The following is a 27,241-nucleotide window of genomic DNA, read 5'->3' as shown; positions in this document are numbered from 1 at the left end:
GGAGGAACTTCCGCTCCAGGAAGGCGAGGTCGGTTCGGAGATTGCTCCCGGGGAGGTGAGTCAGCCCCGGGTCTCCAAGACTTCTCCGAGCCCTCTTTGCCTGGACGTGGGGCCAGCGATGAACCGGTCCTTGGCTTGGACCAGAGAAGCCGCGTCCATCAGTAGAGGACGGGGTTGGGAGGTGGTGGGAGTTTGCGTCCCCTCGGCGGAACCTCCTGCGTTGGGGGCGGGCTCGCGTCGTGCTTCGAGGTTGAGGGTCTTCAGCCCTCGCTGCTGCCCCAGCCCTCCTCACACACATACCGGCCAGCCCTGTCTGCTCCTCGCAGTAAAATGTTGGGCAAGTTACTTAATCTCTGCTTGTCTCAGTTTCCTCGTGCTTGTAAAGGGTCAGTACGTTCCCAGTGATGTTTTTGTGAGAATTAAGTGAGATTTTATAGAAATAAGCTTAAAAACAGTGCATAGGAAAATGTTGGATGCCACCGTTAATTCTGTTATAATACTAGAAAAGATATCTGTTGTTTGAAAACTCCTCTGCCTGGGATGGGGTCGGAGATCCAGTTACGGACCCGCTGTCCCTTTTCTAATCCTTGCCTGATGCGGGGCCGTTCCGGGATTCCTGGACTCTTTCTAGCCTCTTGTTTAGGAGACAGGATATTAGTTTCAGCCGGAGCCTGGGGAATGTACTGTGTTTTATCGCAGAGAAGCGGCCGTCATTACAGATTTGCAGAGGTCCAGAGATGTCCTGAGGTCCTAATAACTGTTCAGTATTATGTAGTTATTACCAGTAATGCCGTGTGGTTAACTTAAGTGCAGCATCATTTCTTAGAGAGTTGTAGGTTTTTATTAGTAATTGCTTTCATGCGTATGGGAAAAGAGACTTTCTTGAAGCTCCTCCAGCTTAGTAACATTTGCAAGTAATTACATCTATTGGGGGAAAAAATCTGTGGCAGTTTAACTATCATTACCAACGGAACTAATTATATGTTAGCCAGTCACAGTCAGACTTTTCTGAGGGTAATGGTAACTCACAGGACAGAGCAATTATCTTTGAGTTCTGGGTTTCTTAAAAGATTCATTTTCTAGAAAGGATACTCAACAAGGATAGTTTTGTGAAGCATAATAGCACTTGCTTGTCAGAAGCTGCAGGAAAGAGAGAATACAGGCATTATTATTGTCCTCATATACAGGCACAGAGAGATTAGTAAGTCGCTAAGGTTTATACTGCTGATCAGTAGAAAATAAGTAGAAATGCCGAAATTTGAAGCCAGGCATTTTGGCTCTGTTACGTTACCCTGCCTGTCTGTGTCTCATTTCCTTAGACACCAGGGTTCAGAAGGAGTACACAGGGAGCTGCATTTGATTGAGGTCTGTTAATCTGAAATGCTCATGAACAAAAGCAGCTGCTTGAGAGGGCCCAGAGGTAGCTGGGCTCCAGCTCCTGTTCTCACTAAGCTGTGTGCAGCTGTGTCTGCCTAGAGAAAGGGGGACCTTTCTCCAAAGTGTCACATCAAGTGCCATGTTGACTAATGGCATCCCTAACCTATCTCATGATGCCTTTCCCTCCCCCAGGTTTGCTTCCCCAGAACTCTGCCTTTTCCCAAAAGGAAGAGGGGGGAAATGACCAAGTTCCAGGTAAGTTTGGCTTGCCTTTCTGTTTCTTAAAATGACATTAATAATTTAATGTCTCGTTTCACAAAGATTGGACACATTTTTTCCGTTTAGGAAAAGTAAAAGAGAACCAAAGGCACTTGAAAGATTGTTATATGCCAGGCTCTTGCCTTTTATTTCCAAATAATAGTGTAAAAATTAACATATATATACATATATGTTTAGAGACGCAGTCTCGCTCTGTTTCTCAGGCTGGAGTGCAGTGGCGTACTGCAGCCTGGGCCTCCTGGGCTCAAGAGATCCTCCCACCTTAGCCTCTTGAGTAGCTGGGACCACAGGCATGCACCACCACAACCGGCTAATTATTTTTACTAGAGACAGGGTGTTCTATGTTGCACAGACTGGTCTTGAACTGCTGGGCTCAAGCGATCCTCCTGCCTGGGCCTAACAGATATGTTCTTTAAATGGAAAACAACTCTTCGTGTTTACAAATCATTTTCCACATTCCTTTTCACTTGTATTCACAAATGTGTAAAATCATACTTTAGGTACAATTTTGAATTTTTTAAATTTAATTTTGTATCACCTAGGCTTTAAGTGATCTTGTCATTTTTCCATAGTTGACGTGATTTTATTTTTCCTCATTCTCCGTGTTTACATAGTCTATGAATTTTGCCATTTTAAGGACATTGATGATAGCAGTTTGTCCCCATATAACTTCTCTTCCCAAATAAGAATTCTGAGAATTCTGGTTTTTTTTTTTTTGTTTGTCAAGTTTAGACTCATTTTCTCATACACAGCACCTCATTTTATGGAGAAAATAAAGTTTAGCTTGGTGCAATTGCATCTGATACTAAACTCGGAAAAGAATTTTAGTTTCAAACAAGAGCCAGATTTCTTTAAGTAAAACCTCATATTATAGTTAAGTATCTGTTTTATTCATTAACATGTTATTATATTTTAAAGAAGTGCATATTTAGTTTAAAAGCCTTATAGTACTAGGAGATTCACCAGGAATTTGCTCCATGGAATGGCTTTTTGAGGATGTAGATGGCCTTGCCTGTATTTTAAATATAAGAGACAGGTGTGCACCTTCAGACATTTAATGACGTTCACTCAGTGCCCAGCTGACACTAACACTTCCAGTGCCTAAGCCATAAGTTTCAGGTGTTCCATTTGGGTGATAAAGAGACTCAGCACCAGGTGCAGAGGCTCACCTGTCATCCCAGCACTTTGGGGCTGAGGTGGGTGGATCACTTGAGGTCAGGAGTTTGAGAGTAGCCTGGCTAACATGGTGAAACCCTGTCTCTACTAAAAATACGAACATTAGCTGGGTGTGGTCACACATACCTATAATCCCAGCTACTCGTGTAGGTGAGGCAGGAAAATTGCTTGAACCTGGAAGCGGAAGTTGCAGTGAGCCAAGATTATACCACTGCAGTGCAGCCTGGGCAACAGAGTGAGACTGTGTCAAAGAAAAAACGAGACTATTTCGGGACCTGAGGCTATGCTACATGTGTGTGTGTCCCTGGCATGTCCTGGTGAATGAAGGGCTCCAGAAATAACATTGTTCTTCACCGGATTCCCTTTGTCAGTGCATGGCTCTTCGCCAGATGTGTCATCAAGTTATTTACTACATAGATGTTCGGAAGTCCAGCCGAAGCAAATGCAGGGATGAGCAGTGTCTTCAGATTTAAAAATGTTCATTTCCATACAGAAAAACACCGTATGCAAACTTTATGAGCCAAATAGGAAAGAGGTTGGAGTTTGTATATTCTAGAAAAAGACTTAATATTCTTAACAGTAATATTACTGATACTCAAAAGATTCCAGTAGGATTAAGCAAAGGGAATATGTGAAGAGAAATAATATCAGAAGATCGTCTTTTAAAAAAGTTTAAATAAATGGACTTTTTTTTAAAGAGTTGTTTGTATCACTTACCAAATTAATCAAGATTTTTAAAACATAACATAACGTCCAGTTTGCGCCAGAGTATGGAGAATTGGGAATACTTATAATCTCTTACAGGAAGAACTAATTGAGAAAATTACCATTATCAGTGATGCGATGTCAGCTCACTGTAACCTCCATCTCCCAGGTTCAAGCGATTCTCCTGTCTCAGCCCCCGAGTAGCTGGGATTACAGATGTATGCCACCATGCCTGACTTTTGTATTTTTAGTAGAGACAGGATTTCACCATGTTGGTCAGTCTGGTCTCAAACTCCTGACCTCAGGTGATCTGCCCACCTCAACCCATCAAAGTGCTAGGATTACAGGAGTGAGCTACCGTGCCCGGCTGGAACTTATCTTAAGGAAATAATCATATGAGCTGGCAGATATCTGTGTAAAAATGTTTTTGGTGGCATTGTTTGTCATTTTAAAAGTTAAAATGATTGAATGTGCATTATTTAGATTGGTTAAAGGTATTGTAGATGATGTTTATGGACTATCATCCAGCGGTGAATGGGATGAAATAGATGGCGGTGATGATAAGAGTAATGACTGACATTTATTGAGTACTTACTATATGTCACACATTGTCCTAAGGTCCTTATATGTATTCACTCATTTAACCCCTTCAAGGACCCTATGTCATAGGTCCTCTTATCCAGATGTGGAAGTTGAGGTATTGAGTCAGATGACCTGACCAATGCCACAACACTAATGATGGATAGAGCCTTGGAATGTGAACTAGGCAGTCAGACTCCAGAGCCTGCACTCTTAACCTTGCCCCTAAATGCTGCTGCAATTGACCGATACAGCGTGTACCTCAGAACCCAGAGAGTGCACTACACACTTGTCTCAGAGCTTTCTGAGGGCCTGTTAGATTGACAAAATAGTGGCACTCTCCATGTGAGAAGATAGGTGCTCTCGAACACTGTTGGGAAGAAATTACTGCAAAATTTCTTACGAAATTTGGTGCCATTAGTCTAATTGTAAAATGTGTGTATGCCACGATTTAACAATGACACTTCTAGGGAGGAAGTATATAACGGGCACCGTGTTGCATGTATAAGATGTTTTCCTTTTTCTTCCTAGCATTTTTGGTGTGATTGTGGAAGGGGAAGAATAGTAACTTTACAGAAACAGTTGCTTAGGCACCAGTGGCCATAGGGTATGAGACTGACGTTACATGTGCTTGATGTTCTAGGAGGCAGTGACCTTCAAGGATGTGGCTGTGGCCTTCACTGAGGAGGAGCTGGGGCTGCTGGACTCTGCCCAGAGGAAGCTGTACCGAGACGTGATGCTGGAGAACTTCAGGAACCTGGTTTCAGTGGGTGAGCACAGGCACCCTCTGTAATTCAGCAGGGTTTCTCAACCTCCATGCTTTTGATGTTTTGGGCCAAATAATTCTGTATCGTATCAGGCTACCCTGTGCATTTTGGGATGCTGAGTAGCATCCCTGGTCTCTCTCCCCTTGTTCAAGGCTTTGGGACTTTTCAGAGACTAGAGTTTTTCTATCTCCTTAGAGCATAGAGACAAGATATTTCTGGCCTTTGATCCAAGGCAAATGATTGTCTTTTAGAAATGAACTATAAATGAACAGTTGAGCTTGGCTTCTCCTGATTCCTTAGGTCATTTATCTTTTTTAAACTTGTGGGTCATGAAATTAGTAAGTTGCATCGGCATTTTTGTAATAAAAGAGAGTAACGATATCAGAGCTCCTTAGCCAGAATGGTGCACATTGTGGTAATAACTACAGCTGCTTGTAGTAAGGGATGTGATGAAAACAGACACTGGTTAGAAACAGGTCCTTCAATCTTTTACTTCAATAGTTTACATAGGGTAATGTATTTCCAGTGATAGTAAATGTATTTCTTATAGTGTGTCATGATGAAAGATGTTTCCTGAACATTGCCTGGAGGGGCAGGGCAGAGCCTTACATTGTGTGGTTGACACCGGAGTTTTTCAGTACTCTTTGCCTTTAACATTTTCACTTAAATACTGTCTTCTTACAGGACGTCAGTCCTTCAAACCAGATATGATATCCCAGTTGGAGAGGGAAGAAAAACTTTGGATGAAGGAGTTTCAAACCCAAAGAGGTAGGCATTCGGGTGAGAGCCATGCAGCTGGAATCGTAGATAACAGCTGTTATTTTTCCTTTAATCAGGATAATTTCTTCTCCACTCAGCTATCAGACTTTTTTTTTTTTAAACATCTGTCATGGCCAGGCACTGTGGCTCAAGCCTGTAATCCCAGCACTTTGGGTGGCTGTGGCGGGTGGATCACTTGAGGTCAGGAGTTCAAGACCAGCCTAGGCAACATAGCAAAACCCTATCTCTACAAAGAATAAAAAAGTTAGCTAGGTGTGGTGGGTGCGCCTGTAGTCCCAGCTGCTCAGGAGGCTGAGATGGGAGGATCGCTTGAACCAGAGGCAGGGGTTGCAGTGAGCCAAGATCCACCACTGCACTGCAACCTGAGTGACAGAGCGACATTTTGTCTCAGAAAAAAAAAAGAATGAAAACATCTGTCACATCATGTCACTCCTCTGCTTCAGTCCCTCGATTGGCTTCCCATTTCACTGAGTAAAATCCAGTGTATTTACAGGGCGTGTAAGGCTGTATAATGTTCGCCTATTTACCTAGCTTTACCATTCTGTGTTTCTTGTCATTTCCCCCTGCCTTTGTCTCTGCCACCCTCACTTGTTCCTCAAATATGACTCCTGTGTCACAGCCTTTTACTTTCTTTTCTCTGGCTGGAATGCTGTGTTTTCTTAAACCTCTGTCCTCTTTCTTTCTTATTTATTTTCTGAAATAGGGTCTCACTCTGTTGCCCAGGCTGAAGTGCAGTGGCACTGTCTCTGCTCATAGCAACCTCCACCTCCCAGGCTGAAGCGATCCTCCCACCTCAGTCTTCCGAGTAGCTGGAACTACAGGCGCGTGCCACCACACCCGGCTAATTTTTGTATTTTTTGTACAGATGGGGTTTCCCCATGTTGCCCAGGCTGCTCTTGAACTCCTGGATTCAGGCAGTCTGCCCACCTCAGCCTCCCCAAAGTGGTGGGATTATAGAAGTGAACCACTGCACCCAGCCCCTCTTCCTTTTTTCATTCATGTCTCTGCTCCGAAGTCATTTCATGAGAGGCCTTCTTAAAATACCATCTTCCCTTCCCTTTCCATGTCCTTAATTTGCCTGAATTTGTGTGTGGACACTACAACACCAAGGCTTATTCACATATATTTATTTCTAATTGTGGTAAAATATACATAACATAACCTTTAACATTTTAACCATTTTTGAGTACGTAGTGGCATTAAGTACATTCACATCGTTGTCCAGCCATTACCAGGATTCATCTCCGAAACTTTTTCATTGTTCATAGCAAAACTCTATACCCGTTAAACAATGACTCCGCATTTGACCCCTCCCTGCAGTGCCAGTTAACCATTATTCTCCTTTAGGACTCTGAATTTGACTACTCCAGGGACTCCATTTACGTGGAATTGTAAATTTGCCCTCTTGTGTCTGGCTTATTTCACTTAGCCTAATATCTCTGAGGTTCATCTATGCTCTAGCATGTGTTAGAATTTTTGTCTTTTTTATGGCTGAATAATATTCCATTGTAGTACAGTTGGCCCTTGAACACTGTTTTCCACAACAGCCGCACCATTTTACATTCCCACCAGCAGTGCACAAGAGTTCTGATTTCTCCACATGCTCACCAACATTTGTTGTTTTCTGTTTTTCAATAATATCCATCTGAATGGGTTTGAAGTGACATCTCACTGTGGTTTTGATTTGCATTTCTCTAATGATTAGTGATGCTGATCACCTTGTCATATGCTTATTGGCCGTTTGTATTAATATATCTTCTTCAGAGAAATATTCAAGTTCATTGCCCATTTTTGAATCAGGTTTTTTTGTTGTTGAGTTTTGGAAGTTCTCTCTATATTCTATATGTTAGTTCCTTAGCAGATGTATGACTTGAAAATCTTTTCTTCATTTCTGTTTGTTACCCTTTTTACCCTGTAGGTATAGTATCTTTTTTTTTTTTTTTTGAGACGGAGTTTTGCTGTTGTTACCCAGACTGGAGTGCAATGGCATGATGTCGGCTCACCACAACCTCCGCCTCCTGGGTTCAAGCAATTCTCCTGCCTCAGCCTCCCGAGTAGCTGGGACTACAGGCACGCACCACCATGCCCAGCTAATTTTTATATTTTTTAGTAGAGACGGGGTTTCACCTTGTTAACCAGGAGGGTCTCGATCTCTTGACCTCGTGATCCACCCGCCTCAGCCTCCCAAAGTGCTGGGATTATAGGCGTGAGCCACTGCCCCTGGCTTAGGTATAGTATCTTTTGATATAAAAAGTTTTTAGTTTTCATGAGGTCAAGTTTGCCTGTTTTTTCTTTTATTGCCCCTGCTTTTGTTGTCACATCCAAGAAACTACAAAATCCAGTGTTGTGAAGTTTTCGCCATATGGTTTCTTCTAGGAGTTGCGCAGTTTTCACTCCTACGTTTAGGTCTTTGATGCATTTTAACTTGATCTTTGTATAAGGTAAAGGTTGGCCTTCGTTCTTTTACATGTGGATATCCAGTTTTCCCAGCCCCATTTGTTCAAAAGACTATCCTTTCCTTATTGAATGGTCTTGGCAGCATTGTCAAAAATGATTTGGCCCTATATGCAAGAGTTTATTTCTGGGCTCTCTAGTCTGTTCCATTGGTCTATATGTCTTTATAACAGTTTTGGTAAATGGAGCTTTATAATAAGTTTTTAAATCAGAAAGGAAAAAAATCCCTCCATATTTTTTCTTCTTTTCAAGATTGTTTTGGCTATTTGTGGACTCCTGTAATTTCATCTGAGTTTTAGGATGAGTTTTTCTATTTCTGCAAAAAAGAAATTGGGGCTTTAATAGGGATTACATTAAATCTATAGATTGCTTTGGGTGATATTGGTAACAATATTAAATCTTCCAATCCATGAATATTAATTTCCATTTATTTATCATTTTTAATTTCTCTCAACAGCATTATATAGTTTTCAGTATACAAGTTTGGTGCTTGATTAAGCTGATTTTTAAATATTTTATTCTTTCTGATGCTATTGTACCTAGATTTGTTTTCTTACTCTTTTCTGAATAATTTGTTCATACATAGAAACAGTTGATTTTTGTGTGTTGACTTCATATCCTGCTACCTTGCTGAATTGGTTTATTAGTATTGACAGTTTTTTGTGGAATCTTTAGGGGTTCTACATACATCTTTTATGACCAGAAATAATTTTACATCTTCCTTTCCAGTTTAGATGCTTTTTCTTTATTTTTCTTGCGTAGCTCTGGCTAGAACCATCAGTAAGTAGTACTGTGTTGAATAGAAGTGGTAAAAGTGGGCATCCTTGCCTTGTTCTGATACTAGAGGAAAAGCTTTCATTTTTCACCATTGACTGTGATGCTTGCTTTGGGTTTTTAATGTATGGCTTTTATTATGTTGAGTTAGGTTTTTTCTACTCCTGGTTTAAGAGTTTTTATCATGAAAAGATTTTTTATTTTGTCAAATGCTTTTTCTACATCAATTGAGATGATTATGTGTTTTTTTTTCTTCGTTCTGTTGGTGTGGCATATTACATTGATTGGTTTTCATATGTTACACCATCCTTGCATTCCAGAACTAAATCTCATTTGGTCATGGTGTAATCCTTTTAAAATGCCTCGAATCTCTTTACTAGGATTTTCTTGTGGATATTGATATCATTGTTTGTAAGGGACATTAGTCTGTAGTTTCCTTTTCTTACAGTGTCTTTGTCTGGCTTTGGTATTGGGGGAATCCTGGCCTTACAGAATGAACTAGGAAGTATTCCTGCCCTTCGGTTTTTTGGAAGAGCGAAATAGATTGGTGCTAATTCTTCTTCAAATGTCTGATAGAAATCACTAGTGAAAATCCAGGGCTTTTCTTTGCTAGGAGGTTTTTGATCACTGATTCAATATCCTTCATAATTATAGATCTATTCCTATATTCTGTTTCTTCCTGTTTCAGTGTTAGGTTGTGGGTTTCCAGGAGTTTGTTCATTTCATCTAGGTTATCTAATTTGTTGGTATACAGTTGTTCATGATACTCTCTTATCCTTTTGTTTCTATAATGTCAGTAGTAATGTACCCACTTTGATTTGTGATTTTAGTAACTTAGTCTTTATTTTTCTTAATCAATCTAGCTAAATGTCAATTTTATTGATCTTTTCAAGGAACCGGCTCTTGTTTATTGTCTCTATTCTCTATTCTTAATTTTGTTTATTGCTGCTCTTCATAAGATTAGATTCTTTTCTTCTGTTAAGCTGTGGGTTTAATTTGGTTTTGTTTTTTGGGAGCCATTAGGGAACCTCCCTGTCAGTAGAGATGCTCACAGTTTCTTCAGCCATTCCAAGCTGGGGCCCTAGGAGTCCTGGGGGAGTGGCTGGGCATGTCAGGCATGCTCCCATCATTTCAGATAGGCATTGGATAATTAATTGTAGGATGTGGCCTGGTTGATCATGATTACATACTTGGTGTAGGGGTTGAGTGGGGGCAGAATTATAGGATGACCCACAATGGTGAAGGACAAAACCAGCACCAGCTCCTTGGCCCAGGCATTTGTGAGGAAGGCAGCAAGTCTTGCAGCAGTGGCAATGGCTTGTTATTTTTTTCAATTCCTTAAAGTATAAGATTATGATGTTGATTTGAGACCTTTCTGTTTTAAGCATTTATAGCTATAAATTTCCCCCTTAGCACTGTTTATATTGTGGATTTGTTTTCATTTATCCCAAGGTATTTTCTCATTTCCCCTGTGATTTCTTCTTTGATCTACTGGTTGTTTGTGTGTTATTTAATTTTCACATACTACTGAATTTACACATACTACTGAATTTATTTTGCTATTCATTGCTAGTTCCATTTTGATAGCAGAGATACTTTGTGTGATTTTAATCTTTTTATATTTATTAAGGCTTTTTTGTGGCTTAACATTTGGTGTATCCTAGAGAATGTTCTATATGTACTTCAGAAAAATGTGTGTTCTGCTGTTACTGGGTGGAGTGTTCTGTATAATCATAGTGTCTCTCTCTATATACACACACATATATATGTATATGTTAGGTCCATATACTTCAAAAATATGTTACACATAGAAAATTGTTTATGTCCTTTGTTAGGATAGGATATAATCCCCCAAACTGAGGGAGATTTCTGATAAAAATGACTTAGTAGGATACTGTTTGTAATCCCACCATTCAGTTCAGTTTTAACATTGTTTTTACATCTTTTTCTGTTAATGAAAATTGACTGACAGTTTAAATAGATGATTTCTGCTTCTCTGCCCCTACCCCAACATACACATAATTTGGATGACCTATTTGTTTTCCTTTCTATGATTTTAAACTTTTTATTTTGAAAACTTAAAAAACACAGAAGACTACATAATGCCACAAACTCTTGTGTATCCATACTGTCTTAGCAGTTTTCAACTTTCTGCTGTTCCTCTTTTACCCATTCCCTTTTGTTTTTGCCAGAGAATGTCATGTCACCCATGGATTTGTCAGTGTCCATCTACAGCAGTAACTTCTTATTGCCACTTAATATCCCTTCTATAATCAGTGTGGGTTCATATGTATTTATTTTTTACTTTGTGTCATAGTCCAATATTGCATCATGTATTTTGTTATCAAGTTGTTTCTACTTTGTCCACTTGGAGCTTTTTCAGGTTGGCTCCTGTGATTGAAATCACCAGTGATTTCTAGAAGTGCAAATTAAAACAATAGTGAGGTATCATCTTATACCAGTCAGAATGGCTATTAAAAATCTGTCACAGATCTCAGGAGATTTCAGGTAAGATGGATTAAATAGCACCTTTATTCAATGGGGTGACCTTTCCTCAGTGTATGTTTTTGTCAACTTTGTCAAAGATCAGTTGGCTGTAGGTATGTGACTTATTTCTGGTTCTCTTTTCTGTTCCATTGATCTATGTATCTATTTTTATACCAGTATCGTGCAGTTTTGGTTACTATAACTGCGTAGTGTAATTTGAAGTCAGGTATGTAATGCCTCCAGCTTTGTTATTTGCTTAGGATTGCTTTATCTACTCAGACTCTTTTTTGGTTCCATATGAATTTTAGAATTGTTTTTTCTCATTCTGTGAAAAATGATGTTAGTATTTGGATAGCCATTGCATTGAATGTGTAGATTGCTTTGGGCAGTATGGACATTTTTAACAATATTGATTCTGCTGATCTGTGAGCATGGAATGTTTTTCCAATTTTTTTTTTTTTGAGACGGAGTTTCGCTCTTGTTACCCAGGCTGGAGTGCAATGGCGCGATCTCGGCTCACTGCAACCTCCGCCTCCTGGGTTCAGGCAATTCTCCTGCCTCAGCCTACCGAGTAGCTGGGATTACAGGCACTCACCACCATGCCCAGCTAATTTTTTGTATTTTTAGTACAGACGGGGTTTCACCATGTTGACCAGGATGGTCTCGATATCTTGACCTTGTGATCCACCCGCCTCGGCCTCCCAAAGTGCTGGGATTACAGGCGTGAGCCCCCGCGCCCGGCCGAATCTGTATCTTTTAAGTAGAGCATTTAATCCATTTATGTTCAAGATTAATACTGATATGCAAGGTTTTATTTCTGTCATAATGTTAATTATTATGTACTTGCTTTGTAGATTTTTTTTTTCTTTGAGTGTTTGTGATTTTGTGGAATTCTGTTATGTTGCCATTTGATCTTCCTTTTTGTAATTATTTTATAAGGCCTGTGAGTTTTATGCTTTTGTGTCTTTTATGATGGCAAGTATCAACCTTTTGTTTTCATGGTTAGAACTTGAGCATTTCCTGTAGAGCTAGTCTAGTGGTGACAAACTTCCTCAGTGTTTTTATTTGGGGAAGGCTTATTTTTCCCTTCATTTATGGAGCTTATTCTACTAGATATAAAATTTGTGGCTGACAGTTTTTGTTTTGTTTTGTTTCTTTTTTGAAGCAACTTGAAAATAGAATCCCGATCTCTTCTGGTTTGTAAGGTTTCTCCAAGTTGAATTGTCTGATGGGGTTCCCTTTATAGGTGACTAGACATTTTTCTCTTGTCGGTTTTAGGATTTTATCCTTCATGTAGACCTTAGTCTGATGATTGTATGTTGTGATGAGTTCCATCTTGCAATATATTTTCCTGGAGTTTGTTAGATCTCTTTTATCTGGATGTCTAAAATTCTTGCTAGATTAAGGAAGTTTTCCTCAATTATTTCCTTAACTAGGTTTCCAAACTTTGTACTTTTTCTTCTCCCTCAGATATGCCTATGATTCAGTTCGTAGGTTTGGTTGCTTTATGTTGTTTCATACTTCTTAAAAGCTTTGTTTTTTCTTCTTTATTCTTTTTTCTTCACTTTCATCTGACTAGATTCAAAAGACCTGTCTTCAAGTACTGAAATTGTTTCTTTTCCTTGTCTAGTCTATTGTAAAAGCTTTCAACTGTGTTTTGTAATTTCTTCAATGAATTTTTCATTTCCAGAAGTTTTTGTTTGGCTTTTTAAAAAAAGATAGCTATCACGTTCTCTTTGGTAAATTTCTCATTCTATCCTGAATTGATTTTCTGATTTCTTTGTATTACTTTTCAAATTCCTTTTGTATCCTATTGAGCTTCCATAAAATCCGTATTTTAAATTATTTATGTGGCTTATTTTTTTCTTTATGATCGGTATTTCTTTTATGTTGGTTTTTTCCTGTCTTACTGCGCTGACTGGAACTTTCAATGATGTTTAATAAAAGTGGTGAGTGTAGATATACTTGCCTTGTTCCTGATTTTCTGAGGGAAGCCTTGAGGTCTAATTTTGGAATATTAAGTCAGCCTTGCAGTCTTGAGATAACCACTACTTTGTCTTCATTTATTATGCTTTTTATACATTGTTAGATTCGATTCAGTAACATTTTTGTTAAGAATTTTGTAAATATGTTCATTCGGAATATTAGCCTGTAGTTGCCTTTTCTTGGAATGTCTTTATCTTATCTTGATATCAGAATAATGCTGGCTTCCTAAAATGTGTTGAGAAGTATTCACTCCTTTTCATTTTTCTGGAAGAGTTTGTCTAGCATTGGTATTATTTATTCCTTAAACATTTGGTAAAATTTGTGGATGAAGCCCTATAAGCTTGAAGTTTTGTTTGTGGAAATGTTTATAAGTATGAATTCTATTTGTTTGGTGGATAAAGGGCTACTCAGATTATCTGTGTGTTCTCAAGTAAACTTAGTTTGTGTCTTTCAATAAATTTGTCCATTTCATCCGCATTGTTGCATGTATTGTCATAAAGTTTATAAGGTCCTCATTTTTTTTAACAATATACACAGGATCTATAGTGAAGCCACCTCTGATTCCTGTTATTTGTAATTTGTGTCTTCTTTCTGTTTTTATCACGCATGCTATAGCCTATTAATTCTATTGTTCTTTTCAAAGAACTAGCTATTTATTTCTATTTTCTATTCATGCTTACTTTGTATTTAATTTGTTCTTGTGCTTTTAGTTCCTTTGACACATTTCTGCTATATAAATTTCACTCCATGTAGAAGTTTTTCACTCTAAGTAGAAGATACGTTGGTTTTTTCATTCAATTTATAACGTCTCTTGAATTATTTTTGATCCACAGTTTGTTTAGAAGTATGTTATTTAGTCTTTGCATATTTGAAGATTTTGCAGAGATGGTTCTGTTCATAATTTCTAATCAGTTGTGGTTAGACTATCCTTTGTATGACTTGACTCCTTTTGCATCTGTTAGAACGTGTTTTGTGGCCTAGAATATGGTCTGTCTTGGAGTACGTTTTATGTGCACCCGAAAAGAACATTTTCTGTTCCTACTGGATAGAGTCCTAAAAGGCCAAGTAGTCAACTTGGTTGTAAATGTTGCTTCAAGCCTGTGTCTTACTACCTACTTGTTTTTTGTTGGGTTTTGCTTTATTTTTAACAGCATTTGTTTGTTTGTTTTCTGGCTGCTGCTGCTGCAACTAAGACCCTTTTTTGTTTCTTCAGCTTTTGAACATTCTGGAAAACCTGAATTCACAGAACCTTCCTGATCAGAAGCCATGGTCAGTGGGCTGTTTGATAATTGAAAGGGGAAAGGTGACTTCAATCCCCAGTTCCCTGAATGTCTTCCCAGAGTCGTCATAATAGGTCTCATGGAGGTTTTTGAGCATCCTTTTCCTCTGGTTGATGCTCATCAGCAGATAGCATTTGTGGGCTTTGTCCTTTTCATGTTTCTGCATGTGTTTTTCGTAACTCCAGATCTTGACCAGTTGCAGTGGCTCCTCATTGCTGTAATCCCAGCACTTTGGGAGGCTGAGGTGGGAGGATCGCTTGAACCTAGGAGGTGGAGGTTGCAGTAAGTCAAGATTGTGCCACAGTACTTCAGCCTGGGCAGCAGAGCAAAACCCCATGTCAAAAAAAAAACCTATGGACCTTGATGTTCAAGTCAATAATTCCAGCCTCTTGGGAGCTGGTGTCCTTAGGGATTGCCACGTCCTTTTGTATCAGCTATCAATAGGCTTGATTTTTGGCTTCTCCTGGTTGTCCATTTCTGAAGACAAGTGTCTTTTCACAATGTCATCAACCTTCTCAATTCTGTGAAAGTTCTGGTAGTCTTTGAGCAGCATAAGGGAACAAGTCATCATCTTGGTTGAGCTGGATTGGTTTCTGAATGGCATATCCACGGGGGGCCTGGAGGAAGAGAGTTGGAGGCTACCAGCATCACTGACTGGATGGAAGTCTGGTGCTTCCTCCTCTTGGCTTCTCAAAAACTAGAGCTTGGGGTTTCAGTGGAACTTAGCACATTCCGCACAGCCCTTGGCATGGTGACTTCTGACCCACGAAGGTCCAGGTCAACTGTTGCTTTCACAGTGTGGACTGGGTTACACGGGCGCCACCATGCATCTTCCTACTTCCTCTACTAGCTTTTGGAAAGGGGGGTTGAAATCTGCAGCTATAAATATGGATTTGTCTATCAGTTATTTTGAGCACATTTCTAGAAGTGAGTATTGTACAATGAGAGCCTATAATTGAGGCATATATTTAGCCTGATTTATAGAGTTGCTACTTAAGATTCAGTTGCTGTAGCCAGAGAAGAGGAGACTTTTAATTTACCATTCTTATAGGCAAGGAAGTCAATTTTTCATTTCTAAATACTTACTGAGATCTTATTTTGTTGCTCTGCAGCCTGGCTGGTTTCTACCTCCTGTCCTATTCTTAGATCTGTAGTTCTGAGTTTCCACAGGTAAATGAAACCCAAGAAAATCCATGATGGTAAAGATTAGCTGAAAATTTCCATTATGAACTAAAGCCTGATATTGAAGGCTGTGTAAAAATTGGACACATCTGGACAAAGCATTCACTTTGGAGTTATATATACTGGAGAAGACACACAGGCAGCAAGACACATACTCGGAAAAGACCCACGAATACCTTAAGCACTCACCTGGGGCTGACCTCAAATTTTCTATCTTAAATATGGCTTTTTAAAAAATTTAGTGTTCTCTTGGTTGCAGCTGCTTTTCAGGGCTCCTATAAATTTATTACAGCCAGTATGGAGTTGTTTCTTAACGTTTCCACAGGGAAACAAGAGCTTAGACCTTCATAATTCTCTACTTCGATCATGTCAGTCTCTTGGTCCTTTATTTCTTATTCTCTCTATCCTTTCAGGAGACAGGAATCAAAATGAGATGGCAACTCTTCCCAAAGCAGAATTAAGGTGCTTTTCACTGGGAGAGCTTTCATGCTGGCAAATCAAGAGACATGTTGCAAGCAAATTAGCCAGAAGTCAAGACTCCATGATAAATATTGAAGTACAGAGCTCTCAGTTCCCCAAGCACCATGATTCCCCCTGTCAAGTGGGAGCAGGAGAATCTATTCAAGCTTCTGTGGATGACAGCTGTCTAGTGAATCTCATAGGAGATCATTCCAGTATCATTGAAAATCAAGAATTTCCAACTGAGAAAGTTCAGAATTCGTGGAGTAAAATATATCTGAATCAGACACAGAATTATCAGAGAAGTTGTAAGCAGACCCAGATGAAAAACAAATTATGTATATTTGCTCCATGTGTTGACATTTTTGGTTGTATTTCACACCATCATGATAATATATTGCACAAAAGAGATAAAGCTCATAGCAATAGTGATTGTGGTAAAGACACCCTAAAGGTGTCACCTCTTACCCAGCGTAGTATTCACACAGGACAGAAAACCTACAAGGGTAATGAATGTGCAGAAGCCTTTGATGATGGCCCCAGTCATGAACTTCATAAGCAGGTGCACTTGGGAAAGAAGTCTCCAGCATGTAGTACACATGAGAAGGACACCAGTTACAGCTCAGCTATTCCTGTTCAACAAAGTGTTCATCCTGGAAAAAAACGCTACTGGTGTCATGAATGTGGTAAAGGTTTCAGTCAGAGCTCAAATCTGCAAACTCATCAGAGGGTTCACACAGGGGAGAAACCCTACACATGCCACGAATGTGGTAAGAGCTTTAATCAGAGCTCACATCTTTATGCTCATTTGCCTATTCACACAGGAGAGAAGCCCTATAGATGTGACAGTTGTGGGAAGGGCTTCAGTCGAAGCACAGATCTTAACATTCATTGCAGAGTTCACACTGGAGAGAAACCTTATAAATGTGAGGTATGTGGGAAGGGCTTCACTCAGAGATCACATCTTCAAGCCCATGAAAGAATTCACACTGGAGAGAAACCATATAAATGTGGAGATTGTGGTAAACGCTTTAGTTGTAGCTCAAATCTTCATACCCACCAGAGAGTCCACACTGAAGAAAAACCATACAAATGTGATGAATGTGGTAAGTGCTTTAGTTTGAGCTTTAATCTTCACAGTCATCAACGAGTCCATACAGGAGAAAAACCATATAAATGTGAAGAATGTGGTAAGGGTTTTAGTTCAGCCTCAAGTTTCCAGAGCCATCAGAGGGTCCATACAGGGGAGAAACCATTTCGATGCAATGTGTGTGGTAAAGGCTTCAGTCAGAGTTCATATTTTCAAGCACATCAGAGAGTCCACACTGGAGAAAAACCATACAAATGTGAAGTGTGTGGAAAGCGCTTCAACTGGAGTTTGAATCTTCACAATCATCAGAGAGTCCACACAGGAGAGAAACCCTACAAATGCGAAGAGTGTGGTAAGGGTTTCAGTCAGGCCTCAAACCTTCAAGCCCATCAGAGCGTCCACACTGGGGAAAAACCTTTCAAGTGTGATGCATGTCAAAAGCGATTCAGTCAGGCCTCACACCTTCAAGCCCATCAGAGAGTCCACACCGGAGAGAAACCATATAAATGTGACACATGTGGTAAGGCCTTCAGCCAGAGGTCAAATCTTCAAGTCCATCAGATAATTCACACTGGAGAGAAACCATTTAAATGTGAAGAATGTGGGAAAGAGTTCAGTTGGAGTGCTGGTCTCAGTGCTCATCAGAGGGTCCACACAGGAGAAAAACCCTACACATGTCAGCAGTGTGGGAAGGGTTTCAGTCAGGCCTCGCATTTTCACACACACCAGAGAGTCCACACTGGAGAGAGGCCTTACATATGTGATGTCTGTTGTAAGGGCTTCAGTCAGAGGTCACATCTTGTCTACCATCAGAGAGTCCACAATGGAGGGCAGCTGTAGAAATTTGAGTTGTGGTTCACCCTCCAGTTAGGGTTCACGGCTTCGTCTCCATTGGGAAGTCCATGCTGATGACTGTGGAAAGTTCCTTTAAAACTAGAAGGTTCAAAGAATCTTGACAGGAAAGAAGTCTCTCAAATGCTGTGTTTCAGACTTGGTTAGGACATGAATTCTTTAAAAATGTTGTATTTCACAGAGAGAAAACTCTCTGTTCCATAAATATGATCAGTGTTTATATCAGAGTTGCCAGGTGTCTCAGTTCTCAAGATGTAACACAGCAGAAAAGTATTGTCAGAGTTTGCCCAGGAGAGAGGCCTTACTTTTAAAAAAGTATGATTGAGGCCAGGCACGATGGCTCATGCCTGTAATCCCAGCACTTTGGGAGACTGAGGCAGGTGGATCACTAGGTCAAGAGACGGAGACCGTCTCTACTAAAATACAAAAGTTAACTAGATGTGGTGGCGCATGCCTGTAGTTCCAGCTACTCAGGGTGCTGAAGGAGAATTGCTTGAACCCAGGAGGCGGAGGTTGCAGTGAGCCAAGATTGTGCCACTGCTCTCCAGCCTGGCGCGCGATGACAGAGCGAGACTGTCTCAAAAAAAAAAAGTATGATTGACAGAAAATATTGATGTCAACTAAAATGTAAGCTCTATATAGAGAGGTGTTTTTCACCACTGTATCTCTACTATGTAGAATTGTGCTTGGCTTATAATAGAGCCTGGCAATTACTGAAAATAATGAAGAAAATACCTATAATTAGGACAAATATTTGAAAATTCTAGTCTGTTTTCTACCCTAAATTCATATTAATTTATATTCAAAAGGAATTTTGCAAGTAGCCTTAATAACGTTAGTTTCAGGAAATACTGAAGTATAGAAAAGTATGTAATACTGCCATCCATACTAATACAAATTCGGACAGAAGACATGAATGGCTCCCATCCTGCAGCCTTAGTTCTTTGTACAGTGTATCAGTTATGTAGTATAATTTTTAGTGTCATTAGTTTATAGACTGAACAATACTTTTTAAAACCTAATGTGACACTGAAATTTACATGATTAGAATTTTTGGACACTAATTCATTAAGGTTGAGCTTTACTGTAACTCTGAAAGTGTTAAAAGTAGTTATGATGACAAAAAGTTTCTTAATAAACTTGAATTGTTAATAATTTGTTTCATTATTTCCATTCAGGTTCAGATCAAGTTTCTTTTCTATGTGTAGTCCTGATTCCTTCTAGACTTCTAGAAGGAGCTTTGGCAGATTTCAAGCACATTAATTTGTCACATCCCCTTAAAAGAGGGTAGCAGGGCAAGAAACCCATTGAGTTTTTATTGAAATTTTATCTATTGTTGATTTTGTTAAATAGAGCCTTGCTGTGTTGTTCAGGCCAGTCTCAAACCCCTGGCCACAAGCATTTCTCCAACTTTGGCTTCCCAAAGTGTTGAGATTACAGATGTGAACCCCTGTGCCCAGCCTTGAAATTGTATTCAATGTAATGATTTAGATGGGTTACCATTTACACAGCATTCTATGCTTGACACCTCTTAGTATGAGTGGACAATAAATACTCTTTGACCTGGCAGCCCTAGCACTAGAAATTTCACTTAGGAGATTGTGACAAAAGTGAGAAAGATTGTACACAAGGATATTTATCCTGAATTTCAAAAGGAAAATGTCAGTAAAATATTTGAGTAAGTCTCGATATATCCTTATAATGTACAGCCATTAAGATGATCAGAGATCTGTAATAACTAGAGAAAACATTATTCGTGAGAAAACTAGGTTGGAACCTTCCTGGGATGATCCAATTAATAGAAGTCTGTCTACCTAATGCTGTGATTATATGCATAGAAATAATGGAAGGACATTAATATGCTAACAGTTGTTTATTCTGGCATGGAAGGTTGGGATATTTAACTTTTCAAAAAATTACAGTGACATCAATTTTATCAAAGCAGTAAAACTGAAATAAAGTTATGCGTAAATGAAAATCCCTTATAGCTCAATCTAACTCGTTTGCTTTATCTAATTATATGGCATGTAATCCTGTTACGGTTATGTAACTGGCTTAAGTCCAGCCGCTTGCCACTTGAAGGCTGAAAACAGGAGAAACAAAATGTAGTGAAAGGAAGGCAGTTTTGCTAATCAAATGCTAGCAGTTGGGAAGTGACCGGGCTCATGGCTTAAAATGCCATTTCAACTTTTTGTGAGGGGGTTTAAGAAGGAAAACTTGGTGTGGGAAATACACGGGAGCGATGCAGCCAGATGCAGGTCTTGCATGTCTTGTTCTGATGGTTATCTTGAGTAATTACCCGTCTGGAGTTCCAGTTTGCATCATCTTGACTTTGGCTCAGGAGTGGTGGATGAACTGTTCATAACTGCCCCTAAGTGGGAGGATTGTGCAGCTGACTCGTTTAGTTTCTATGTCAGGTTTGCTTTAAAATTAGATCCTGGAATTTCTAAGCAAGCAAATTAGACAAGTCAGCACTGTGCATGAAGTACCTGACAGGAAAGAGAGAGATGAGTTTTAAGGTAAAGGCCACATTCCGGGATTGGAAAAAAAGGGGGAAAAAGTTTTAAAATTTATTTCAAAACTGGAATACTCAGTTACAATTCCCCACTTTCAAACTTCATCCTTTTTAAAAAAATTATTACACTTTAAGTTCTGGGATACATCTGCACAATGTGCAGGTTTTTTACATAGATATACTTGTGCCATGGTGGTTTGCTGCACCCATTAACCTGTCATCTACATTAGGTATTTCTCCTAATGCTGTCCCTCCCCTAGCTCCCTACCCACTGACAGACCCCAGTGTGTGATGTTCCCCTCCCTATGCCCATGTGTTCACATTGTTCAACTCCCACTTATGAGTGAAAACACACAGTGTTTGGTTTTCTGCTCCTGCATTAGTTTACTGAGAATGATGGTTTCCAGCTTCATTCATGTCCTTGCAAAGGACTTGAACTCATTTCTTTTTTATGACTGTATAGTATTCTATGGTGTTTATGTGCCATATTTTCTTTATCCAGTCTATCATCGATGGGCTTTTGGGTTGGTTCCAAGTCTTTGCTATTGTGGATAGTGCTACAATAAACGTACGTGTGCATGTGTCTTTATAGTAGAATGATTTATAATCCTTTGGGTATATTCCCAGTAATGGGATTGCTGGGTCAAGTGGTATTTCTGCTTCTAGATTCTTGAGGAATCACCACAGTGTCTTCCACAATGGTTGAATTAATTTACACTCCCACCAACAGTGTAAAAGCGTTCCTAATTCACATCCTCTCCAGCATCTGTTGTTTCCTGACTTTTTAATGATCACCATTCTAACTGCTGTGAGATGGTATCTCATTGTGGTTTTGATTTGCATTTATCTAATGACCAGTGATGATGAGCTTTTTTTCATGTTTGTTAGTCACATAAATGTCTTCTTTTGAGAAGTGTCTGTGCATATCCTTTGCCCACTTTTTGATGGGGTTCTTTTTTCTTGCAAATTTGTTTAAGTTCCTTGTAGATTTTGGATATTAGTTTTCAGATGGATAGCTTGCAAAAATTTTCTCCCATTCCATGGGTTGCCTGTTCACTCTAAAGATAGTTTTTTTTGCTGTGCAGAAGCTCTTTCGTTTAATTAGATCCCATTTATCAATTTTGGCTTTTGTTGCCATTGCTTTTGATGTTTTAGTCATGAAGTCTTTGCCCATACATATGTCCTGAATGGTATTACCTAGGTTTTCTTCTAGGGTTTTTATAGTTTTAGGTCTTATGTTTAAGTCTTTAACCCATCTCGAGTTAATTTTTGTATTAGGTGTAAGGAAGGGGTCCAGTTTCTCTTTTCTGCATATGGCTAGCCAATTTGCCCAGCATCATTTATTAAATAGGGAATCCTTTCCCCATTGCTTATTTTTTGCCAGGTTTGTCAAAGCTCAGATGGTTGCAGATATGTGGCTTTATATCTGAGACCTCTGTTCTGTTCCATTGGTTTCTATATCTGTTTTGGTACCAACACCATGCTGTTTTGATTACCGTAGCCTTTTAGTATAGTTTGAAGTCAGGTAGCATGATGCCCCCAGCTTTGTTCTTTTTGCTTAGAATTGTCTTGGCTATATGGGCTCTTTTTTGGTACCATGTGAAATTTAAAGTAGTTTTTTCTAATTCTGTGAAGAAAGTCAGTGGTAGCTTGATGGGAATAGCATTGAATCTATAAATTACTTTGGGCAGTATGGCCATTTTCATGATACTGATTCTTCCTAACCATGAGCATGGAATGTTTTTCCATTTATTTGTGTTTTCTTTTATTTCCTTGAGCAGTGGTTTGTAGTTCTACTTGAAGAGGTCCTTCACATCCCTCGTAAGTTCAGAAGGAATGGTACCAGCTCCTCTTTGTACCTCTGGTAGAATTGGCCTGTGAATCTGAGTGCTCCTGGGCTTTATTTGGTTGGTAGGCATTACTGCCTCAATTTCAGAACTTGTTATTGATCTATTCAGATATTCAGCTTCTACCTGATTTAGTCTTGGGAGGGTGTATGTGTCCAGGAATTTATCTGTTTCTTCTAGATTTACTGGTTTATTTGCATAGAGGTGTTTGGAGTAATCTCTGATGGTAGTTTGTATTTCTGTGGGATCGGTGGTAATATCCCCTTAATCATTTTTTATTGCATCGATTTGAATCTTATCTCTTTTCTTCTTTGTATGGCTAGTGGTCTATTTTGTTAATTTTTTCAGGAAACCACCTCCTGGATTCACTGATTTTTTTTTTGAAGGGCTTTTTGTGTGTCTATCTCCTTTAGTTCTGCTCTGATCTTATTTATTTTTTATCTTCTGCTAGCTTTTGAATTTGTTTGCTCTTCTTTTCTAGTTATTTTAATTTTGATATTAGGTTGTCAATTTTAGATCTTTTCCACTTTTTCCTGTGGCCATTTAGAACTATAAATTTCTCTCTAAACACTGCTTTAGCTGTGTCCCAGGGATTCTGGTACATTGTGTCTTTGTTGTCATTGGTTTCAAATAACTTATTTATTTCTGCCTTAATTTTGTTATTTACCCAGTAGTCATTCAGGAGCAGGTTGTTCAGTTTCCACGTAGATGTGCAGTTTTGAGTGAGTTTCTTAATCCTGAGTTCTAATTTGATTGCATTGTGGTCTGAGAGGCTCTTTGTTACGATTTACTTTTTTTTCCTTTGCATTTGCTGAGGAATGTTTTATTTCAATTATGTGGTCAATTTTAGAATAAGTGCAATGTGGTGCTGAGAAGAATGTATATTCTGTTAATTTGGGGTGGAGAGTTCTATAGCTGTCCATTAAGTCCACTTAGTCCAGATCTGAGTTCAAGTCCTGAATATCCTTGTTAATTTTTTTGTATTGTTGATCTAATATTGATGTTGGGGTGTTAAAGTCTCCCACTGTTACTGCGTGGGAGTCTAAGTCTCTTTGTAGGTCTCTAAGAAATTGCTTTATGAATCTGGGTCCTCCTGTATTGGGTGCATATATATTTAAGATAATTAGCTCTTCTTATTGCATGGATCCTTTTACCATTATGTAATACCCTTCTTTGTCTTTTTTGATCTTTGTTGATTTAAAGTCTGTTTTATCAGAGAGTAGGACTGCAACCCCTGCTTTTTTTATGCTTTCCATTTGCTTTCTAAATATTCCTCCATTTCTTTATTTTGAGCCTATGCGTCTTTGCACATGAGATGGTTGTCCTGAAAACAGCACACTGATGGGTTTTGACTTTGAATCCCATTTGCCAGTCTGTGTCTTTTAATAGGGGCATTTAGTCTCTTTACATTTAAGGTTAATATTGTTATGTGTGAATTTGATTCTGTCATTATGATACTAGTTGGTTATTTTGCCCATTAGTTGATGTAGTTTCTTCCTAGTGTTGATGGTCTTTACAATTTGGCATGTTTTTGCAGTGGCTGGTGCCAGTTTTTATTTTCCATATTTAGTGCTTCCTTCAATATCTCTTCTTGTAAGGCAGATCTGGTGGTGACAAAATCTCTCAGTATTTGCATGTCTAAAGGATTTTATTTCTCCTTTGAGTACTTTGGCTGGATATGAAATTTTGAGTTGAAAATTCTTTATTTAAGGGTAACCCAACCTTCTCTCTGGCTGCCTTTAATATTTTTTCCTTCCTTTCAACCTTGGTGAATGTGATGATTATGTGTCTTGGTGTTGCTCTTCTCAAGCAGTATCTTTGTGGTGTTCTCTGTATTTCCTGAATTTGAATGTTGGCCTCTCTTGCTAGGTTGGGGAAGTTCTGGATAATATCTTGAAGAGTGTTTTCCAACTTGGTTCCATTCTCCCTGTACTTTCTGGTACACCAATCAAACGTAGGTTTGGTCTTTTCACATAGTCCCATTTTTCTCAGAGGCTTTGTTCATCCCTTTTCATTCTTATTTTTCTAATCTTGTCTTCATGCTTTATTTCATTACGTTGATTTGCAATATCTGATATCCTTTCTTCCATTTGATTGATTCAACTTTTGATCCTTATGTATGCTTCATGAAGTTCTCATGCTGGTTTTCAGCTCCATCAGATCATTTATGTTCTTCTGTAAGCTGGTTCTTCTAGTTAGCAATTTCTCTAACCTTTTTTCAAGGTTCTTAGCTTCCTTGCATTGGGTTAGAACATGATCCTTTAGCTCAGAGGAGTTTGTTATTACCCACCTTCTGAAGCCTACTTTTTCCAATTCCTCAAACTCATTATCCATCCAGTTTTGTTCCCTTGCTGGCAAGAAGTTCTGATCCTTTGGAGGAGAAGAGGCATTCTGTTCTGTTTTGTTTTGTTTCCAGCCTTTTTAATGCTGATTATTTTTCATCTTCTTGGATTTGTCTATCTTTGGTCTTTGATACTGGTGACCTTTGGATGGAGTTTTTGTGTGGATGTCCTTTTTGTTGATGTTGATGCTATTCCTGTTTGTTAGTTTTTCTTTTAACAGTCAGGTCCTCTGCTGCAGGTCTGCTGGAGTTTGCTGGAGGTCCACTCCACACCCTGTTTGCCTGGGTATCACCAGTGAAGCCTGCTGAACAGCAAAGATTGCTGCCTACTTTTTCATCTGGAAGCTTTGTCCCAGAGGGGCAACCACCAGATGCCAGCTGGAGCTCTCCTGTATGAGGTGTCTTTTGACCCCTGCTGGGAAGTGCCTCCCAGTCAGGAGGCACAGATGTCAGCGACCCACTTGAGGAGGCCCTCTGTCTCTTAGAGCTAAAGCGCTGTGCTGGGAGATCCACTGCTCTTTTCAGAGCTGTCAGGCAGGAAAGTTCACATCTGCTGAAGCTGTGCCCACAGCTACCCTTTACCCCAGATGCTCTGTCCTAGGGAGATAAGAGTTTTAACTATAAGCCCCTAACTGAGGTTGCTTCCTTTCTTTCAGAGATGCCCTGCCCAGAGAGGAGAAATCTAGAGAGGTAGTCTGGCTACAGCATCTTTGCCAAGCTGCAATGGGCTCTACCCCGTTTGAACTTCCCAGTGGCTTTGTTTACACTGTGAGGGGAAAACTGCCTACTCAAGCCTCAGTAATGGCCCTCACCCCTCCCTGCACCAAACTAAAGTGTTTCAGGTCGACTTCAGACTGCTGTGCTGACAGCAAGAATTGGAAGCCAGTGGATCTCAGCTTGCTGGGCTCCATCAGAGTGGGATCCGCTAAGCTAGACCATTTGGCTCCCTGGCTTCAGCCCCCTTTCCAGGGAAGTTAACGGTTCTGTCTTGCTGGCATTCCAGGTACCACTGAGGTATGAAAAAATTTCCTGCAGCTAGCTCAGTGTCTTCCCAAACAGCCACCCAGTTTTGTGCTTGAAACACAGAGCCCTGGTGGTGTAGGCACCCGAAGCAATCTCCTGATCTATGGTTGGCAAAGACCATGGGAAAACCATAGTATCTGGGATGGAATGCACTGTTCCTCATGGCATAGTCTCTGACAGCTTCCCTTGGCTAGGTGAGGGAGTTACACAACCCCTTATGCTTTTTGGGTGAGGTGATGCCCCACGCTTTGGCTCACCCTCCATGGGTGGCACCCCCTGTCTAACCAGTCCCAATGAGATGAGCTAAGAACCTCAGTTGGAAATTCAGAAATCACCCACCTTCTGCATTGATCTCATTGGGACCTGCAGACTGGAGCTGTTCCTATTCGGCCACCTACCTTGCCAGCCACTCTCCTCAATTTTTCCTCAGTATTTTCTATCACAAATTTTTTCAGATCAGTCAGCAGAATTTTTTTTGAATTATTTTAGCACAAAAGGAATTCTGAATGCTTTACTTTTATCTCAAAGTATTTTCTAATATCCCTGTAACTTCTTGCCCCATTGGTTTTTAAGAGTGTGCTGTTGGCCGAGTGTGGTGGCTCACACCTGTAATCCCAGGACTTTGGGAGGCCAAGGCAGGTGGATCACTAGGTCAGGAAAACAAGACCATCCTGGCCAACATGGTGAAACACTGTCTCTACTAAAAATACAAAAAAAAAAACATTAACCAGGTGTGGCAGTGCATGCCAGTAGTCCCAACTACTTGGGATGCTGAGGCAAGAGAATTGCTTGAATCTGGGAGGCAGAGGCTGCAGTGAGCCAAGATCGCACCACTGCACTTCAGGCTGAGTGACAGAGCAAGACTCCATCTCAAAAAAAAAGAAAAAAAAAGTGTGCTGTTTAATTTCCACATACTTATGAATTTTCTAGTTTTCCTCATTACTGATTTCAGTTTCATTTTGTTGTGGCCAGAGAATACTTTTTTTTTTTTTTTTTTTTTTTTTTTTGATGTGCTGTTGCAATCGGCTTGCCAGGAGAATACATTTTATATGATTTTTATCTATTTGTTGTTGATAACTGAGATTTTTAAATTTTTATTGAGACTTGTTTTGTGGCCTAATATATGATGTATCCCAGAAGATGTTTCATGTCCAGTTGAGAAAAAATGTGTATTCTGCTGATTTTAGTTGGGGTGCTTTGTATATATGTTAGGAGTTTGGTTTGTGTGTTTCCAAGTCCTCTAATTCTTTATTGATCTTTTGTCTAGTTGTTCTATCCATTATTGAAA

General features: G+C 39.5%; 1 protein-coding gene and 1 pseudogene across 3 annotated transcripts in view; one reads left to right on the top strand and one right to left on the bottom strand.

The window, feature by feature from the left end:
* ZNF235 (zinc finger protein 235) overlaps positions 1-27,241 on the top strand; it is a 54,867-nt gene continuing 27,626 nt past the window's right edge. Inside the window, exons 1-5 of one of the 2 annotated variants that reach the window (XM_017967688.5) lie at positions 1-55; positions 1,570-1,632; positions 4,760-4,886; positions 5,568-5,651; positions 16,240-27,241. The exon at positions 16,240-27,241 is cut by the window's right edge and continues 27,626 nt beyond it. In XM_017967688.5, coding sequence (XP_017823177.4) covers positions 1,618-1,632; positions 4,760-4,886; positions 5,568-5,651; positions 16,240-18,215 — 2,202 coding nt within the window. In that variant the 5' untranslated portion in view covers positions 1-55; positions 1,570-1,617 and the 3' untranslated portion in view covers positions 18,216-27,241. The remainder of the gene's footprint in view (positions 56-1,569; positions 1,633-4,759; positions 4,887-5,567; positions 5,652-16,239) is intronic. The other variant, XM_078360005.1, reaches the window with a different exon arrangement.
* LOC108589450 (NADH dehydrogenase [ubiquinone] 1 alpha subcomplex subunit 3 pseudogene) lies at positions 5,532-15,839 on the bottom strand (annotated as a pseudogene). The gene is made up of 2 exons (XR_013531260.1): positions 15,773-15,839; positions 5,532-10,208 (listed from the first exon to the last, which is right to left on the bottom strand). The product of XR_013531260.1 is annotated as an NADH dehydrogenase [ubiquinone] 1 alpha subcomplex subunit 3 pseudogene (transcript).

This window comes from Callithrix jacchus, chromosome 22, assembly GCF_049354715.1.
Source record: "Callithrix jacchus isolate 240 chromosome 22, calJac240_pri, whole genome shotgun sequence".
NCBI classification, from domain to species: Eukaryota; Metazoa; Chordata; class Mammalia; order Primates; family Cebidae; genus Callithrix; species Callithrix jacchus.
The sequence above is the reverse complement of the archived record's forward strand: the minus strand, read 5'-3'. Positions and strand labels throughout refer to the sequence as shown.